The following is a 20192-nucleotide window of genomic DNA, read 5'->3' on the forward strand; positions in this document are numbered from 1 at the left end:
CGGATCCAGATTTAGAAGGCCGTCTGCACGCACTCGGCGTCCCTCTGGCCTCATTAAACAGTCAGATTAATTCAGACCCTAAACTTAGGACTCCTTTGAAAGCCATCAAGTCCAACTGCACAGGAAAGACAAGGCAACGCAGCGGATTCATGTTCTCACATCTGAAGCAGAAGTTAGAAAAGATAGAAAAGATGCTGTCTTTATTGTGTACACTTTATATACACAATAATATAATATATATATATATATATATATATATATATATATATATATATATATATATATATATATATATATATATATATATATATACATATATATATGATTTTTTAGATATATTTTTGTATAACAAATACAAAAACATGGACTAGTAGAAAAATCAGTCACTACATTTTTATTCTGAAAGAGGGAGTTTTGGAAAACGCACCCAATTTTTTTATTTTTTTTATTTGTATTGATGTATCAAAACATTACTTTCAATTAAGTTGACTCCATGGGTTTCTCAAAAAGTTATTTAAAATGTAAAACACAACGGCTCTTCAAAAAAACAACTCATATTTATCATTTTGATTCTGAACTCATCCCTGTTGCTTATACATCTTTTCAACTTCACTTTTTTCTTCCTCTGAACTTTGTCAATGTCCTTGGATAGAGAATTATACCATGTAAGATAATATTTGTGTAGCCTAAATCTATTTTTCTAATGGGTTGGCAATGTAATATTCAGATTTTCTTAGCCAAAGAAAACCCAAACATCTTTGACCAGCAGCTCCTTTTTTTTTTTTTTTTTTTTTTGTTGAAAAGAAAAAAACTTTTGGATGATATTCTCCTCTACCGGGATCCGGAGATCGAACACAGTTTCACAGTTTGTAGATTTAAAAATTGTTTCCTCTTCTGTCTTTTTTTTGTTTTTTACTCAGATCCAGAAGCAAAAGCTACGTGAAGAGGCCGAGAAGCAGCTGAGCTGAATCAGAGGAAATGACAGACTTCTCTCCTGAACGGAGAGAATTCAATTACTGTTTCCAGTACTTAAACTGTATATGAATTGTATAGCATAAACTACAATTTGGATTAAGCCAACCGGCCATCAGAACAAGATAAAATGTCTGGAGAAGTTTCTCTGGCAGACGGTGTAATCCGTAAGCAGACCAGCGATGGGCAGGGATCTTTAAACTGTGATTAGTGGGTCAGGTATTTAAGCTCTTACAAGAAAAAGGCATTAATCCATTTTATAAAACGTTACGACAAGGGCGCAATTTACTCTGCAAACATGTACAGACTCAGATCCAGGTTGAAAGCGACAGAGGAATCAAGACGGAACATAAAATGTGATTTTAGCACTCAAATGTGATTCCATTTTCTTTTTAACAGTTCTGCTCTGACCGTCCTGTGAGGCTGATGTGTGCGGACAAATTGTTGGTCTGCTCAGTTTTTTCCCAGCAGCTACAAAACTTCCATTTTTTTTAATTATTATTATTATTATTATTATTATCTTTAATCTCAACTTGAAATAAACTCCATTGAAGCCAGACCTGGGTGTTCCTCTTTTACGGGAAGAACGGAGGCGTTTTTCTTCATCCCGGCAGCAGGTGCACGCCTCTCCGGCCCTCCACACGCCGCTCGCTCTGATTAAAAATGTAGAAAATGAGCCAACATGCCAGACATGCTGAAAGCCGTAAAGAATTTCCTGCCTGGACGACATGTGCGGGCTGCAGGGTCGGGTGTCGGCGGCTGTCTAGACCCGAAGGATTCGGCCCAGAAATGGCTCCTAAAACAAACGTTGGCTTTTGGCTTTTAAAGGAGGAACCTCAACGTTTGCTTTCCTTCTTTTATTTTTCTGTTATTTTATTTCACATACTTCAGGTTCCATTAAATGTTTCAGGACGTTTTATTCTTACAGAAACAGCCAAGAGGAAGGAACGTTGGCTGAAGTGGCCGCCAAAGATTTTTGCGGGGTTTTAACATTTAGCAGAAGGTAAAATCCCAGCATCCAGTCAGTTTAGACAAGATTTTATTCTTGAAACTTATTTGCGAAGTTAATATATATATACATAAAAAACTATTTGTCCCTTACTTTTTCTCAATAACAGGAATATCTTCCCTTCTGCTGATCAGGTTATTTAAATTTTGCAGCAATATACATTAACATGCTTTTAAATTTAAGGTTTTAAAGCTGAGACGGTCTTTATCATGTTCTGAAATTATTTTAATCTAACTGTAAGTGTATAAAAATCACACAACAGATTTTAAACTGTCTTCATGTAATGAAAAACAAGTACCACCCAAACTGAGTGTGGAAAAACTAAAGTAATTGGTGTGACTGATCACCTTTACTAAAGCAGTAATTTTGTCAGTTTGCTGTTCTGGAACATATTTCGACTCTCCTTGTGAATAATAACCGTGTAGACCAGCGGTTTCTGAACTTTACAGCTTCTGACCCAAAAAGTAAAAATGTAAGTGATTGTTGTTGTGCAAGACGTTTTACAGTCACTTAATGTTAAAGCAACAATTAGGATCAACAGCCAAAATATCGACCCACGTGTTTTTATTTTGCCCCGTTTATCTTTTACAATATTTATAAAATTCATGCTTTCTTACATATTTGTGACTCCAACTTTACAAACTCCTAGTGAAGAACATAACATGTCTGTAATTCACAACTGCTCAAATCAATTTTTTTCAGAGCGGAGGAATAAATAATTTTATTCCACTGTATGTTCATTCATTAACCCTTAAACCCAACAAAGTTCATGCTGTTCCTGGCTAAAACAGATTTCACAAACAAAATGAAAATACATTTTCAGCAGGTTGTTTGTTTGGAAAACACAAAATGAAACAATGCAATCCCCTGCCCTCTTTCTTGATGTCATCGAACCTCCAAAAACAGCATCACATATTCTGATCGTTTTTGCATTAATAAACTGAGAATTCTTAGATTTGATGCATTTAACGAGAAGGAAGAAAAATAAACATTTTTTCACTTTTTGATCTGCTGACCACTGATCAAGCCACGACTGTCTGATTCTGATCTCTGATTTGTGCGTCTCTACGTTCTTGTCTTTAAAGTTCATTCTTTCTCCAGAGGATTCACTCTGGTTTTCACTTATAAAATTAATAATCTGAAAACACCATGTGGACAGATCACAGCAGTGCTATTACACCTAAATGAGCAAGTTTGAGGTAACTGTTTTTGTCCTTTTCCTGCTCCACCCTGCACACAAACACCGGCTCTCCCTGGGGTTTTCTCCACTTCGGTGTGAAGGAGCCAGAGTGGCCGGGAGACGACCCTGACCTCGCCCTCGTCCAGGAGCCTGGGGAGCGTTTTCCCACAGCATCACGCCAGGACTGCATCACTGGGGCTAAAGAAGCAAAACCCCCAGGATGCAGAAACGCCTCTGAGAGGGGGAAGCTTGTTTTAGGCACAAAGAGCCAAACTGAGTCCTCATTCTTTGGGCAACGGGATCCCAACAGCAGTCTGCCGTCCCTCCGTCTGCTGCTGGGCCTGCCTCACCTGCTCCTCGCTGCAGCACTCCTGCAGGAACACGGCCGCCAGGTTGCGCAGGCGGGGGCTCTCTGCCAGGGAGAAGCGCAGCATGCACTGCAGGATTCCCGGCTCGGAGATCTGGGGACGGGTCGCGGGCGTGGCGAGGTTCATGAGGGTGGTGACGGCCGACAGGACGGTCTCTTCCCGCCGGTTGGACAGGCAATTTGTGACCAGGCTGATGCCGCCACTCTGCAGGATGACCTCTCTACACTCGGGGTCCATGCTGAGGTTACAGAGCCCCCCTGAGAGCACAGAAGGACGAAGGTTATCTTTGGATTTTAGTTCAGTTCATTGTGTTTGTACGGCAGCAATAGTTGTGACAAATATCTCAGATCTTCCGATTTATTTACAGAAGTGCACAAGAAATCAGATAAATACCAATACGAGTCAATCAGACATATTTCAATCAATAAGTCACAATCCAGACTAACATAGATGTAATACTGGACAGTCTAATTCCAGTTATGGTGGCGATTAATCAAAATGCACCCATAGAACTACACTAACTGCATGAAGATTTTATTTTTGCAGCAATCCCTCCTCCTAAGGAAGCTCGTGGCCAGAGTGGAAAAGAGAAAAACATAAAAAACACAAAACTTTAGTCCAGGTACACTGTTGGATTTTATAGGTATTCACATGTGCAACATACCTGTAGCATTGAAACTGGTACATTTTTGCTGAAGATATTAATATTTTCTGCTCTGGAAATGATTTGCAGCATTTATTTTACTTTACTTGGAAACTGAAAGACTATACATGTGAGATATAAAAAGGATAAATGGAAACTGATTAAGTAAAAACATAATGATGGAAAAGAGAGATTAAAAATATTTCTTCTAAAGCGTTAGGAAGCATTGCAGTACTAAAGAATAGATATTAAATATCCATATTGTCTACTGCTCACTAGTTTCACTTTATTTAAGAATCTGTGGAGAAGTCCAGGGCCGAAACTACAAAAAAGACAGGCAGGTTACTAATATGGTGGATGTAATGAGGATTGTACCAATTCACTATTTCTGAACGATTTCAAAAAGAGATATTAATATATGAATGTCATGAAATATTTCTTTCTTTTTTTTAATGAACTTAAACACTTACCCATCCCAAACTCCACAAAGTTCTGGTTCTCCTCGGTCAGCATGTCCAGGAAGAGGTCGGGCACCTGCAGCTCCCGCAGATACTCCATGTTCTTTGGGTCGTACGCAAAGTTGGCGAGGTTGGCCAGAACTTGCTCTTTGGCCTCTAATAAAGGAAAAATAAGGCAAAAAAAAAAAATTAAATCAATACCGCTGATATACTGTGTTGTTTTAATTTACACCAGAAGGAGGCGCTGTTTGATGATATAGCTTTGTGAGATTCTGACAAATTGTTGGTAATATCCCCTTAAAATATGAATCGCAAAGCAGTGAAGACATTTTCTACAACATTTCTGTTTTTTTTAATAATAAAAAAACTATTATTTTAATTAATAAAAATAAGTTATTTAATTAAAATGAGTCATAATAATAAATAAATTTCAGTCCAAGATTATTCCATCTATCCTATTACTATCCCATTATAACATATGAACGTGGTTTAATCTAATCTAATCTAAACCATTCCACTGCTGAGTTTTCCTGCTAGATCCGTTTCCTCCGCAGCCCAATCTCACATAAGCAGGAACCTTGAATGTAAAAAATATTTATACTTGTTTCCCCCCAGAAATAAAACATTTTGGCCATAAAAGAAGAGGCTTTATATAAACAAAAGTCATTAGAGATCAATTAAAATTCGTCACCTTCACTGTCCGTGTCCTGAAATTCAGTGACAAGAGATTGTAAATATTCAAACCGCTCCGGTGCTTCTGTGGAGCTCATATTTCAGCTTCCGGCTTCACTTTGGTCGCTTTATGCAAGTCAGCCTCCGATTAATCTGTCTTCAAGCACAGGTTTACCACATTACTTTTACTGACGTTAGTTGTTTTCAGTCGTCCGTCTCTGAAATGTGTTCGATGAAACGAACGAGTGAAAAAACAGTTCCGGGTTTTCCAGGTGTTGTTTCTACTCTGGTTCCCCCAAAGAAATGAGCCCAAAATCGCAAATTTAATGCTGCGTTCTAGGCACATCGAAAATAAGAGATCAAATCTGGGAACAGTGTCGGAGAACAGAGTTCCACCTCTATTTATTGGTATGTTTTTACAGTATTTGATTACATAAAATAGAGTTAAATACTTAAGTAGATATGTTTTCTTATTATTCTGAGATTTCAGCTGCATTTTACGAGTAACTTCAACACGCCGTGAAGAAACCGAGGGGAAAATCAATCGGGACGCAAAGTTCGTCACAACACCGGAAGTTGTTGCCAGACCTAAGGAGGTGTGTGTGTCTATGCTGTTGTGTCAACTCACACTCGGAAGGTCAACTATAGAAACAAACGACCTAATGTAGGTTTAAAATTTGAGTTTTATTTTCAGGCAATAAGCCTCGTTATTGACACAAACACGCAACAATGAAGCAACACAAGCTGTCCGCCGGAAAACGTTTCACCAAACCGATTCTGTTCGGGAGTGTTCTGCTTGGACTCGCTACTGTCTTCATAAACAGGTAATTTGTTATTTGCGCCTTTGGTTATATTAAACAAATTTACGATTTATTACAATTCCGAAATTTGGAGGTCTGTCGTGATTGCTAAAATTATATTTATTCACCGCAACTTAATTCAAAAAACACTTTAAGTGATCACATTTAATCTTGCAGAGATCTAAGCTTGAGGAAAAAACAACAACCAGCCTTCTCTGTTATTCGTTTACTTTTATGGTAAACGAATCTTTATTTTTATTGTCAAAATTTGTTAACTTGCCTTCAATGTGAATAGCAACAATCCTTTGACAGGAGACATTTTTCAGTTTTAAGTTATCCCTCAGTTTTGTCTCTACAGTTTTGTGAACACTGTGCTGCTGCCATATTGTAAGAGTATATAAATTGGTAAAAGTACAAACTGCAGAGCACTAAACTATTAATGTTAAGTAAACTGTTTAGTTTACCGAGAAAAACTTTTCTATAGTTATTGAACGTTTTTGGGACTATAATATTTGAGTCACATGGTCAAAACGTTTTGATTTCTCTTTCTAGGAACCAGCATCTTTCTCTGGTTTTAACTGCATGAATCACAATAGTACCAAGGTAGAAATTAACCACAAAAAACAACCATTGGATACATTTATTTTTTACTTTGAATCTTTAGAGTGGAGATCTATGATGAAATAGTCCGAAGCATTTCTTAAAGTTAAATTTCTACCGCATTATTTTCCATTCATCTCCCACTTCAAACTTGTGTTCAGGAGTAACTCATATCGCTTATTTGCAACATTCAAACTGGGATGGAGTCTTTTCAGAAGGAAAGTAGCATCTGACGAATTTTAGCTTGTGTGGTCCTGACAGGGTCAGAAGCTTAAAAATCCAATATTTTTCCGATCACTGAACTCACCCTGCGAATCCCTACCAGGTCACACTGACCAAGATCTATGATATGACATTTGTTTTTGGAGGAAAACAGGATTCAAAGTTAGCCGTTAGTAGTGTCGGTAATTAAAAATTAATGTAGAGGAAGCTCTGAGACATAAGGAGCTATTTAAAACGAAAGTGTAATTTTTCCAAGACGTGGAGTTAAAAATAAAGATCTAAATTCTCTTGGAATAAACCCAGAGATAGACGTGCTAATTGTGCTAACTGCTTACATTACTTAAAATATAATTCTGAGATCTTGCAAATGCTCAACTAGACTTACAAAGTTAATCTCAGGTTAGGTTGGTGTCTTCCATGTAAATCTCTGAACTGTTCCTGAAGGCTGGTGATAAGTAGGAAGCTGTTGATTTTAAGAATGTCCACAATTTCCCATATTTTCATCATGATAGCTGTAGAAATCTGTCCTTCCAGTGAGATTTCTGTTTCTTCTGCCATACAGACATAAGTTCTTCACGGATGTGGACGTTATCCGGGCCCAGGAGAGAGCGCGCAACGAGTCCAAGAGGATGGAGGTCCTGGAGAGACGACAGAAGCAGATGGAGGAGCTGGCAGAGAAGAAGAAGCAAGGCGGGGTGTGACTGAACAAAACAGACACTTAAGGGCCCTCTTCACCTTGTTAATGAAGTCGGCAGATCAGCTGACCCTACTTTTCCACTTTTCAGAAAGAAGAGAATAAAAAAAAGGGCTTTTCTAGATTTTGCACTCGTCCTGTGTGCACAGATTGATTTGTTGCCTTCAAATAGAGAAAGAAGTCTCCATGTATCAGCTCCATGTGTGTTTCCTTTATAAACCATTTGAAGAGAATGTGAAGTGTTTGTCCAGCAGAGGGCAGAACATGCAACTTGAAGAACCAAAGTTGTGAGCTTATAATCTTTGTTGTGTTTTTATTTTCATGTGACATTTCATATGAATGCAGTGGCAAACCCTGTTCAGGAAATGTGCTTGTTACCTGAAAGCAGTTTTAATTGTGTGAAAATGGCTGATTATAAAGCGCTAAAGGGCGAAAGTTAATATGAGAGCAAATTTTGGAACATGATGTAGTTTTTCATGATACTATTCTAGAGGAATAAATTGTGCACGGGAGTAATATATTTCAAGTTTTTATTTCTGTTCATTTTGATGTTTATAGCTTATTAAAACCCTGAATGTTGTTTTTCAGAAAATTCAAATGATACATCAGACCAATATATATATATATATATATATATATATATATATATATATATATATATATATATATATATATATATATACACACACATACATACAGAAATGTATGTATATATACACATACATACAGAAATGTGGATCTTCTAAAATCTAATTATTTTTTAATGTAAATGTGGATTTATGAGTCAAATGATTTAATTTAAAAAAAGTCATTTTTAACTTGTATTTGCCCAAGTTAGTACTTCCTTAATAATAAAATGCAGTGAAGTCATCTGTGATAATAAATACATCTTTTATTGGTTACATGCAGTCAAGAAATCAAATAACCCCACAAACAACTTAAAAACCATATTGCACTAAAACTGACCTACATTCCACATAAACCTAGAAATAAACTGTGCAATGACTTAAAAAAAAGTTAAAACAGGTAAAAAGGGAACAGAAATTAAACTGAGGAATAGTTCAGATTTTGAGTTCTGTTTAAAAATATTCAACATAATAAAAAAGAACTGAGACAGACCTCAACCCAACAGTCTGCAGCATAAACAGCCATGGACCAAAATCACAATCAATAAAAATGTATTTTGTGTTAATCAAAGATTGAAGAAACCTCCTTTGGTTTGGCTCCGCCTTTACTTAACATTCACTAGGTAAGATATTGACTGCTGATAATGTCCCCTGAACATCACGGGTAGAAAATCTGAACTATCCCTTTAACATGTCTGAACTCTCCTCTTCGTTGTGAGCGCGGATCAATATGACCAATACTGTACACTTCATGTCACAAAGCTTGAAGTTACATTGTGTGACTCGCTACAAAGACTCACTAGACACTGGTTCTGTAAATAAACGAGGCGTGCTCCAACAATTTTCCAACACCAGAGAAAAATGACTTAAACCTTGTTCAAGCACACGTGTCGAACAATTTAAACTGACCGACGTGAGTGTGACGGTCTAACTGACATTATTGCTGAGTAAAATTGTGAGAAATTCTGCTTACAAGTGAGAAAAGTGTTGTTTAATTGTGTCAGAAATGTAACATTTGCATAAATATTTTCCCTTTTTTCGACATGATGCACTCAACAAAATCCCAAGTCAGGTGAGCAGAAAGACGCTTATGGTCTTTCTCGGAGCCGGACAGATAAACAAACACCCACTACTCGCACGTGGAGCCGTCGTTACAGCAGCTACGAAGCACAAGAGTCGAGTCAGGACAACGGACGGCGTCAAACAACAAGGAGGGCGCGGAGCTGGAGACGGTGCGACAAAGCGTTGGGTCTCTGCTTCGGCGCTGCAGGGTCTCACACAGCCAGGCGCACCAGGCCGGGCGAGGAGGCGGCGGGAGCGGAGGTGATGGCTGTCAGGGTCGCGGGGTCGAGCCTGTTCACCGTCCCGCTGCAACAAAGCCACCCAAACAATGTCACCAAACACGCATCACTTCCTCTGCACAGAATCCAGGACCGACTCGACGTGAACGTCGTTCCGTTTATGATCTCAGCAACTTTCAGACACGCAGATGAGATGCAAAGTATGAAAACGATCACACAAACGAAACATTAATCTACACACATCTTAATGTGTGTAGATTAAAAGGTGTGTAGACATTTTTTGACATGTTTCTTTTGTCTGAAAAGATCAGGCAAAGTTCAAAAGCAAAGACCGAATATGATTAAGAAAATAGAAAAAAAAGAAAATGAAAATAGGAGCTCATTTCCCACAGCATTATGATTCCAGGTAGAGTTTAAACAGATTAGATTTAGTAGCACCAAGTATCTCAAAGAGCTCACAACTTTCCAGAACTCACAGGTCACTTTCCTGGAATAAGCAAAGACAAATTTATTTGTTTTGCACATTTGAGCCACAAGACAATTCAGAGGACTTTACACGATGCATGGACATACCGGTTACTTTTCAGTACTGTTTCAAAATAAACTACATCTGCATCGGTGGAATGCAGCCAGTAAGTTCCCGGTGAGTTCTGTAAAAGTTGCACGTCGTCGCTAAGAATTAATGTTGATAAAGATACTAAGATACTCAGCAAACAGGTGGAACAAGGGGATCTGAAAACCTCACGGCTCCTGGTAGGACGGCGGCCCTAAACATGCAGCCAGAGCTGCAATGAAGCTTTTGGATGAAGCATACTTATGTGTTAGAATGGCCCAGTCAAAGCCCAGAGCTAAATCCAATAGAGAATCTGTGGCAAGACTTTAATCGTCCTTTCCAACCCTAATCGTTCGCTTGTTTCCGTCCTGCCTAGCCATCTGCTAATCATACCGATAGAGTGGCTTCCACTTGACTCTCTCCCACTTTCCCACCTGTGTTTATTATATGATTGTACAGAAACAAAGCTAGCTTATCAGTTTGTAAGGCTCTCATGGTCTGGGTTATATTTTCAATTAAAATATATATTTTTTTGTGCAATGAATTATTGCGTCGCTGCCAGAAGTTTGGGCCGTCCCTCTGCCAGTTCAGGTCTGATAAAAGACTCCACAACGGGAGACATCAGAGCTCTACCGCCACCGTCAGTCAGCCCACCGCCGTTGTTATTTCTACGTGATTAGAGACGAGGCTTGTTAGACCCAACACAGCATGCATCCCAAAACCTTCTCCGCAGGCGAAGGAGCTGCATTTACCCAGAACTAACGCCGGGAATATGACTGTCTCGGTTCTGCTGGGACAAAAACGCACACACGTTTGAGATTCCTCTCGTCGTGTCATCTGTGAATGTGTACGGTAATAAGATGCTGTGTGTGTGTGTGAGTGTACTTCACTTACGCCTTGTCAAAGTACGACGTGCTGAGCGCCTGAGCGTAGCTGGTTGTGTTTGCGTTGAGCGCGTTGCTGTTGTCCAGAGAGTACGCCTTCCGGGCTTTCTGGTCTTTAGCGAAGTTCCTGCAGGCGGCGAGCTTCGACTCCAGAGCCTGGATGGAGGTGAAAACAGGATGAGGGGACGAAGGAGAGATTTTTGGAGAGAGACGCGGCGGCTAAAACAGGAAGAAGGAATCCCTCACCCCGACTTTCCGGAGTAAATCACTGACAATGTTGAGCGCTGATATTCTGGCAGAGGGAGTCAGAGGACAGTTGCTGCCGTAGCCGTTAGACAAAACTGAAACTGAAACAAGGAATAAAAACTAAAACCAGTAAATCTAAGACTGAAAATACTTATTCACTGTGATAAAGCAAAAATACATAGAAATGTATTAATTTAAAGAAAGCGTTCTAATGCTTTGACTAAATATTAATACAATGTGAATTTATTTATTTTAGTATCTGTACTTTTTTATTTTAGATGCTTTATGTTAAAATGTAGAAGTTGACTCTAGGGTTGTGTTGAACAAAAAACAAAGACAAAAACAAAAGTCTATGATGTTTTAAAAAATGTGAATATAAAAATAGTTGTAATGTTTGCCTCTTTTTTTTTTAACTTGTTTTATAAATTTGATTTTACTTATTTTACTACTTGGTTTTTGTTAGGGCAGTGGTGGCTTCATCACAAGGCTGTCGACCAAAAATAGGTTTCGTCTCATTTTCTCTACATTTCAAAAAGTACAAAGAAAGAATTTTGTATTAATTGCTTAAATAAAATAAATAAAGAAAAGAAAAGAGCATTTTATGAACTTTAAACACTGATCATGCTTTTCTTTAATTTTATTTCACGGTTTATTATGTTTCGTATACATATTTTCTGTAATTTGATAAGAAAATCTCTTCTCTTTTACTCTTTTTCTCTACAGTTTATATGCTAACAAACATTTTTTCCTCTTTTTAGAAAGCTCCCTTTCTTTATCCACATAAGATAACCCTCCAGAAATCACTAAGCCTTTCTCTAGCTGCTCCTTTTATCTTTACGCAAAATTAAATCAGCAGGACGTTTTGATAAATGATGTTTTCTAGGCTGAACTCGTCTGACGGTGGAGGTCACGCAGTCGGGTGAAGAACCTACCTGCTGGGTTGGCGAAGGCGTTGTCCAGGCCTTTGCTCAGAGGCGTTGCAGGGAGCGAGAGGGAGGCTTGCACTGCGGAGTCCATCTTTACGTTGTCCTGTGTCGGGGAACTCGGAGCCGACATGCGGCTTATGTCCGCCTGCCTCTCTCGCACGGCCAGCTCCTGCCGCAAATCTTTAAACCCGACAGAGGGGGGAAAAAAAAGAGGTCAGCCTTTGAAAAAAAAAGATTCATATCGCTTTAAAATTGTCACGTAACAACCTCAAGCCTCAGCCTATTTTATTGTGAAGTTGAAGCACACAAACATCAACTTCCACGTCTTTATTAGCGATGAGAAGAAGGCGAATGCAGCTGCTGCATATGTTAGTGAGCTGAGTGAGTGACAGAGTGGGTCATTTGTGGGATTTGGTCAATAACCACCTCGAGCTTCGTCCTTTAGCCTTTGCACCGACACCAGAAGCGACTCCTTCTCGTCCAGCTCGCTCTCCAGGAAGGCGTTCCTCTCGATGGCCTGGTTCAGGCGCTGCTCGAAGTTCTCCAGAGAAACGATGGTGGCTCTGAGGAGGCAGGACAAAAACATCACAGCTTCACCGTATTTTGTGTCTATTTTCTGGTGGAAATATCTTATCACACTTGAAATAAGACAACACTGACGTACAAGTAACTTTTCTGCAGATGTAGCTTGTTTTAGGTAAATAACTCCTTAATATTAATTAATGAAAGTAGCAGCTCCATTAGTAGATTATCTTATAACAAGACATTTATCCCATGTTACAAATGAAATAATCTGCCAGTGGAACCGGAACTTATTCATCAATATTAAGAAGTTATCGACTTAAACTTATATATTTTCTGAAAAGTTACTTGTAAGTTAGTTTTGTTTTACTCCATAATGATATTTGCACTAGAAATCAGACAATAAATGCTTTTGAAAGAAGTTCATTAAAACGGAAAAAAAAAAACCCACCTATACAGATCAATTTTGATTTCTAACCTTTTTCCGTCTCAAGATCACGCAGAATGCTCAGAGTTATTTGTACACAACTTGCAATGGAGTAACTAAATGTAACTGTGAATAACATGCACAGACCGCTTGGCTCTCTCCAGGTCGTCGTTGGACTGCTCCAGCTCTCGGACGTATTTGTGGAGCTGCTCCTTGATGCTGCGCGTTTGTCCCAGGTCGTCCTCCAGCACCGAGATCTGCTTGAAGCTCTGAGAGTGCTGCTGCTCCAGCCGCTCCTGAACACGTTCAAAATGACAGAGTCCATTTCAATGGAGGCACAGACACAATGTTTCAGCTCCTGCTGCTCTTCGCCGTCCATCTTTCTTCAACACGCCCTCTTTTAGCTCTTTCCATTCCCGCGGCGGATGTGAACTGTGACCCATTTATCCCGGAGACAATAAGCTCAATAAAAACCATGAGGCTTTCTGCGTCTGACCTACATCTGCTGATGAATCGCCGTGGGAACAGGAAGCAGCCACATGGGTCTGTGTTTCTGCTCCAGCCCCTGCTGAAAACCCAGGGACTAAAGCAGCAGGTACTGACTTAAATCATCATCAGCAGGGAGGGACGGAGGGGAGCTTCTGGGCCAAGATGTCTGACCAGGTTTTTGTTTACCAGGCAAAGACTGAGTGGAGAAATTCTGATTTTTTACATTTTTATTGTGCGAAAAGCAGCTGGAAACGCGGTAAATGTAAGAATGACTCTGAGCCTCATGAATTATTTATTAGAGCTGTGCATGTTGGTGTTCGGAAAGAATGGGGCCAAGCAGGTGGCAGGATTAGAAAAGAGGGGGTTTGCAAACGGCTCCACCTCCAGCTTTGTTTAAGTTAGATTTAGGTCTCCAAATCAAGAAGGTGGCCGGTATCGGGTTTCCCTTCTGGAGTTACCTTGAGCGTCTCCACCTCGTTCTTCAGCCTCTGGTTCTCAGAGTGCAGGTCTTTGGCGCGGTGCTCGGCCTGGCCCAGCTGGGCCTCCAGCTCGGCCTCCAGCTCTCTGCTCCCCTCCTGGAACTCCAGCAGCTCCTCGTGGGCCTCCTCACAGCTGTGACGTGAGAAGCCATTAGACAACAGGAGGAGGTCTCAGCAGGGCCGGGAGCCATGAATCAACTGCTAAAAACATTTTTTTTTTTTTTTACTTTCTCATTTTTATTTTATCGAACCGCAGCTGTGACCCACATACAGCTAACACAACTCAAACGCAGGAGGCGCTTCGGAGGATTTACGTCCTACAGTACATTTGTCAGGGGGTCAGAGGTCAGTCTTTACTTCAAGAGTAGATGTGTCTTGTTTCCCTGCGGTAGAAATAAAAAGACTGTGATGATGGTGGCAAAAGAAGAAGAAGAAAAAGGAAATATTTAAAGCACCTTGATAAAGCTGCAGTAAAAAGAAGCAGTGTGTGTGTGTGGGGGGGGATGAGGGTCACCCAGTCTCCATGGCAACCATTAGTAATTCACTGTAACACAGAGAGGAGATCTTCCCAGCCCACACCCATCACCATCTACAACAACTCTTTGAAGAATATATGAATAACATGAGTTACAGCAACATTTTAATTTTGGGATCGATGAAGTATTTTTGAATTAAACATCTTAGTTTGGAAGTTTCTGTCCAACCACTCGAAATGTAAACATGTGATGAAACTGGAGTCATGCTTATTTTTAGCTTAAATTTTGGATAACAAAAACTCCAGCTGGGTCTGGCATAAAAAGAAGGATAAAAAGGAGATGGTGAAGGATGTGTGATGCTGTGGGCCTCTCTCCCTCTTACTGGAGGGGAAAATCTCTTGAACTCTTTGAAACACCAGCAGATTTAAAAAAAAAAAAAAAAAAAAATCTACTTAAACTGAAGCTTCATCACTGCTATGTCTTTCAGCAGGATAATGATACATAATGTGTGACCAAATCCACTCATAAACGATTCACCTGATTCAAAAATATGGTAACCTTTTTTCAGGGCTATCTCAGCATCCAGATCTGAAACCTTCTGAAAACCTGAGGAGGACCTAAAGAGACACAGAGGAACAATCAGAGATCCCTCTCTCTGATTGCTACCACTGGATAAAAAGATGTAGGACAAACCTGATTGCTGTCCTATAAATGAACTGTTATTTCTTCCCCAGTGAAAACGTCGTATTAAACTCACATCCACTGTGGGTGACAATAAATGTGACAATTTCTGTTAATAAAGTGGTAGAAATATAATAATTTATTTTACTGGATCAGTTTATCTGATCACAAATATTCTGTGTTTGATGAAGATGATTTGGTACTTTTTGAAAATGTATCTTTTGACTCTCAGTCAGCTTAAAGATAATATTTCAATCTGCCTCCTTTTGCAGGATGTAATGGAAGGTTGTTGTTTTTTTTTGCTCTACAATGTCTGATAATCATACATTGATGTTAAATTTGCAAATATGGAATAATAAGATGTTTCTGATAGAGTTTCACTGAACTTTCTGGAAAACAGGACAACACTGTTAAGTTAGTTTCTGCTTTTGGCGAACAAACTCTGTTCTCTCAGATCGATGCTGTTCAACTTAAACTGGTGGTCAAAGCAGAAATGACATATTTATTCAGATTTAACATCAAATATTAACAAATCAACATGTAACCAGGCCTGAAGATAAAGTGAGAATCAAACTTTCTCAGCGTTTCAACCTCATTGGTCTCAAATCTAACGCACCATAACCTCTCTGAACATTTCATAAAAATCAACGTTTATCAAGATCTGATGCAGATCTGATGACTTCAGAGCAGCTTTACCATAAAGAGCTGATTATGTAAGCGTCTGCTGATGCGGCCATGGACATACACACGCACACGCACGCACGCACACACACACACACACACGCACACACGCACACACCCACGCATACACACACACACACACACACATCCAGCTGTCTAAAAGTGGCATCATGTGAGCTCAAATGTTGCTGGTGGCACAGAGCCAGGGAGCCCATTTGTCCTCGGCACACGCGGGGTAATACTAAGAGAGGCTTTGAACTGGTTTCACTTTGAAAAGGTCGGATATTACACACACGTCCACTTCATCCTTGTTGCCACACATTAAAGACGCTCCCGCCTGTGGAAATGAGCGGTCAGAATCCTTAACAGAGGAAAATCACACACTTTTAGGGTATATTTTCATCACATGCACAGGTCACTTTGACTTGAATTACCTTTACTGCAGTCCACACCTTCCAACTGAGCAGAAAAAAAGTTACTGTATTATTAACATAATACGTGGATAAATCAGACCAGAACACCTTCTTGTGTTTACAGTGGCCCCAACATGGCAATCCATGCTGTTTTTAAACCACAAGACATGTGTTGTTTTTTTTTGAGGTGAATAAAGGTCAAATTTCCTGCTTTAAAAGAAAGCCTTTCATTTCGTGATCCATAAATAGCAGGCTGCCTCAGCTCTGAAGGACGTTTATTGTCTGAAAACGTTCACATTACTGGGTGTTGGCTTCCTTTGACACAAGATGTTTAGAGCTCAGTTTTATCTAATCAAGTACTGCGCTCCAGCTTTGAAACTCAGGTAAGTTTCACAGCCTTCAGTGGGAATCATCGTGCAAACAAAGGAAAAAAACAGAGTCTTTGCAGCTCTTTATATCATCTGTGAAACGTGAGCTACTGAGAGACACTTTTCCTGCTCAATGCGCAGAAGCGCGTCACAGGAGATGGAAAAAAACTGGTTTCATTTGAGAGCATGAAAACGAGCTCTGGAATGACAAAGCATTCCTGAACTGAGTTAGAAACTCCCTGAAACACACACAACCCACCAGGTTTCCAGCTAATCTTTCAGCTTATCTAAATACAAGCACAGCTAAAATACAAACCCTTTAGCTTAGTTTACTAGATATAAGAATCTAGAGCAATGCATCTGATGTGTTTTTTATTTATAGTGTGAAAATAAAATAAAATAAATAAAATAAAAACAGAAAATGTCCTTATTTTTGACAGCATACTGTTTTTGTCCTATTAGATGTTTTCAATCCATTTTAATTATTTTATTTGTGAAGCGGAAAAAAGTTATCAAAATTAATCTGACTCTTAACCAAATTTATCTGGGAATCTGATTTCAGTTAGAATAACACGTATAATGAAGAAATCACTGGGAGAGCAGGCAGAAATTTCAGTAACAGATGGTAAAACTAAATTCCTGGTGTATATCGGTCTGGAAAAAAAACTTTGCAGCTTCACAACTTGTAAAACATTGTGAAGCTTGGAAATGAACCAAAGTACAGCAGCAAGTCCAGTGAATGGCTTGAAAATATACAATGTGACCTAATCAAAGTCTGTACTTAAATGCTCAAAACAAATAGATGCATGATCTTTAAAAGAATGATTCATGCTCTAAAATGCATTTTAAAAAATATATATTTCTGCAAAGTAACGTCGGCAAGAATTCCTCCACAGTGACGTAAAAACACTCACTGCCACTCATTATGTTCACACGGTCCGAGATGCGACCCAGAACGACACGACATGATAGGTTAGTAATTTCTGGAGTAAAACAGCTTTTTGTGCTGCTGTTTCATATAAAATCCCTGTGAATTATTTCACATTCTTGAAAAACAGTGGGAAGATCTTATCACCTCTAGATGTTGATTATGCTCAGTAAAAACACATAAATAGCATTTGGTAAACAAACTGAACCTTTCTGTTTCTGCAGGGAAAAACCACACCATGTTGTCATTACTTAAACATCACTTACCCCTTCTTGTACTTGAGGGAAAGAGCTTTCCAGAAATCAATTTCTTCGTCCTTTGAGGAGAATTTTGGCATCATGTCCATTTCCATGGCAAACAAATCTACAAGAGAGAATTAGCAAAGAACACATATTACCTTGAATTATCAACCTCAAAGAAGAGTCAAGAGAAAATCATTTTTGACAGGTAACACCATCCTCAATTCTATGTATAGTCATTCATTTTTACATTTAAAGCCTCCTAAATACAAACCAACTACTGCTGGCCTGAAAACTACTAAATCTCTACAAAGAGCCTCTAACTGCATTCAGGTTTGATCAGTTTCAACAATCTTTGCCCACTCCAGCACAATCTCTCCTGATCATCCTCGGTTCTCCTCTTCGGCTCACCATCCTCCACAGGTTTGCTACGGGTTTAGGTCTGGAAACTGGAATGGAAGAAAGTTGATTTTTTTTTATTTGGTGTGGTTCTGTATCGATTTAATTACATGTTTTAGATCGTTATCCACTGAAAGACCCGATGATGACCTATTTTCAATGTGAAAACAAACCAAAAAAAAAAAAAAATGATTGGGTTCTTTCTTTAGCCCAAATGTTGGGTTTATGCTTTTGGGGAGTTTTGACCAGACAGTTGGAGCCTCATAATGTTTTACAGGCAGCCATTTTGGATTGAACAACGTGATCAGACTGAACCTCTTCTGCAGGATGACCGTAAATAATGTTAACATGATCCAACCCAGCAACGTTGCATTAAATTAGCTGAAGCCTAGATTTGTCTACAAAAGTAGCCCTGATTGGCTTGTTTTTAACCCAGCGGATTTTAGACTGTAGCGTTACAAAGAGTCCTCTGTTACTGGCCAAGGGACCTAAATTATCACAAATCCTCCACCGTACTTGACAGTGGACCAGAGGCGAGGTGTTCATGGAGTGGGAATATTTAATCAGAGCCCACTGTTCCAGTTAAAGTCTCAGGAGAGTGTGGCAGAAGCCTCATGTTTCAATGTTTAACCCAGTGATGAATGTGGAGGGCCCTAGTGAACGCAGTGCATACGTAAAATAAAGTGAGACTAGGACTTACATCACAGCAGGGCGTTATTAATCAGAAACACTCAGTGAAGACTAGCAGCCCCCAACATGATGGTTAAACAAAGGGCTTCATACAAATGTATGTCACACTTCTCAGGTCTTTTTTTTTGTAACACTTTGTTTTTTTTACATGTGTTATTTCATTCCACTCACAACTATGCACTGCTTTGTGATAGTTCATCACATGAAATAACCCAAAAAAATACAATAAGAAAAATGTACAGGGCTACTTGAATGACTTACAGTTTTGCTACATTTAATAATGATGAGATCAAAACAGATTCTAACATAAAAAAGATCTTAATTTTACATAGAGCACTAAATAATATTATTTTATTCATAAATGGTGATCAAATAATTTATCTTGTATATTATTAAATGTGTAGCGTATTTATTATTTACGACTAGTGTCACGTCAGAATACCCTTAAATTAGGGGCAGATTATATTTTTTGTCTTTCAGAAATGATACATTTTTTTAAATTATTTTTTTGATAACCGGATCTGGGTTTAATGGGTTAATCGATGATGAAGCTGAACACAGATCAGATGTTTATCAGATTTTAATGGCCCATGAAGAAAATATTTAGTTGTACATTATTGAAGTGTAGACAAAATAATAATAAACGTCCATTTTTCCATATTTATGTTTAATATCGGAGTTTATTGGGGTTTGGGCGAGACACATCGATGATGCTGTTGAGCTCAGCTGTCAAAACTGGGTGTGCAACAATCCGAACACACGGCCAGCCAGAGACGACCGCGATGGATCCGGTATTTTAATTAGTATTATTATTTTATTTATTTTTACTTCAATAAAATGACTATATTAAACCAAAGTGCATCAGTACCTGATCATCGCTTCCAAAGGTTTATCAGTCCATCCCTGCTCGGAGCTGCTGAAGCTGGCCGTCCTCCGCTGTCTGATGATCTCCGCTCCACTGCGCTCAGCGGGATTTAAAGGGGAACGCACCTATAAAATAAATCACAGCTTCTCCTATTACTAATTCACGTTTTATCTCTCTTTACAGGACATAGTCGAGAGAGAGAGAGTAATTTATCTCCACAGAGGAACACACTATAAAAATATGCATATTTGAAACACATTTTAAATAAGCTAGAGGCACAGATGATTAAAAATGAACATACAAATAATTTCTTATTGGAAAAAAGGCATGATTATTGACGGCATTTAAAATAAATTCACAGATTTAGGAATGTTTTTTTTT

At 39.0% G+C, this 20192-nt stretch overlaps 3 protein-coding genes and 1 long non-coding RNA gene across 6 annotated transcripts in view; 2 read left to right on the top strand and 2 right to left on the bottom strand.

The window, feature by feature from the left end:
* Positions 1-1531, top strand: part of acsf2 (acyl-CoA synthetase family member 2) — a 28508-nt gene extending 26977 nt beyond the window's left edge. The window contains exon 16 of the mRNA XM_014983976.2: positions 921-1531. Within this exon, the coding sequence (XP_014839462.2) occupies positions 921-968 (48 nt within the window). The 3' untranslated portion in view covers positions 969-1531. The remainder of the gene's footprint in view (positions 1-920) is intronic.
* Positions 1532-2528: 997 nt separating this feature from the next.
* armc7 (armadillo repeat containing 7) lies at positions 2529-5700 on the bottom strand. 2 transcript variants are annotated; one of them, XM_014983979.2, is made up of 4 exons: positions 5322-5700; positions 4643-4786; positions 3512-3786; positions 2529-3395 (listed from the first exon to the last, which is right to left on the bottom strand). In XM_014983979.2, exons 1-4 carry the CDS (start codon positions 5398-5400, stop codon positions 3360-3362), a joined length of 534 nt encoding a protein of 177 aa, XP_014839465.1. In that variant the 5' UTR covers positions 5401-5700; the 3' UTR covers positions 2529-3359. The 2 variants fall into 2 exon arrangements, with proteins under 2 accessions (XP_014839465.1, XP_014839464.1); XM_014983978.2 differs by having other exon boundaries at positions 2529-3786; positions 5322-5698.
* A 169-nt stretch (positions 5701-5869) lies between these two features.
* LOC148153663 (uncharacterized) lies at positions 5870-8134 on the top strand. The gene is made up of 2 exons (XR_015766352.1): positions 5870-6126; positions 7487-8134. It is a non-coding gene; the product is annotated as an uncharacterized LOC148153663 (long non-coding RNA).
* Positions 8135-8490: 356 nt separating this feature from the next.
* ndel1a (nudE neurodevelopment protein 1-like 1a) lies at positions 8491-19901 on the bottom strand. Of its 2 annotated transcripts, XM_088016458.1 has the most exons (10): positions 19815-19901; positions 17885-17981; positions 14051-14204; positions 13251-13399; positions 12581-12717; positions 12161-12334; positions 11229-11329; positions 10993-11138; positions 10851-10885; positions 8491-9612 (listed from the first exon to the last, which is right to left on the bottom strand). In XM_088016458.1, the coding sequence occupies exons 2-10, from the start codon at positions 17968-17970 to the stop codon at positions 9602-9604; spliced, it is 993 nt and encodes a 330-aa protein (XP_087872584.1). In that variant the 5' UTR covers positions 17971-17981; positions 19815-19901; the 3' UTR covers positions 8491-9601. The 2 variants fall into 2 exon arrangements, with proteins under 2 accessions (XP_087872584.1, XP_014839456.2); XM_014983970.2 differs by lacking the exon at positions 10851-10885 and having other exon boundaries at positions 19815-19900.
* Between the last annotated feature and the right edge of the window lie 291 nt (positions 19902-20192).

The sequence above is a fragment of the Poecilia mexicana genome, unplaced genomic scaffold (assembly GCF_051168715.1).
Source record: "Poecilia mexicana isolate PSO_F unplaced genomic scaffold, ASM5116871v1 scaffold_19, whole genome shotgun sequence".
Taxonomy (NCBI): domain Eukaryota; kingdom Metazoa; phylum Chordata; class Actinopteri; order Cyprinodontiformes; family Poeciliidae; genus Poecilia; species Poecilia mexicana.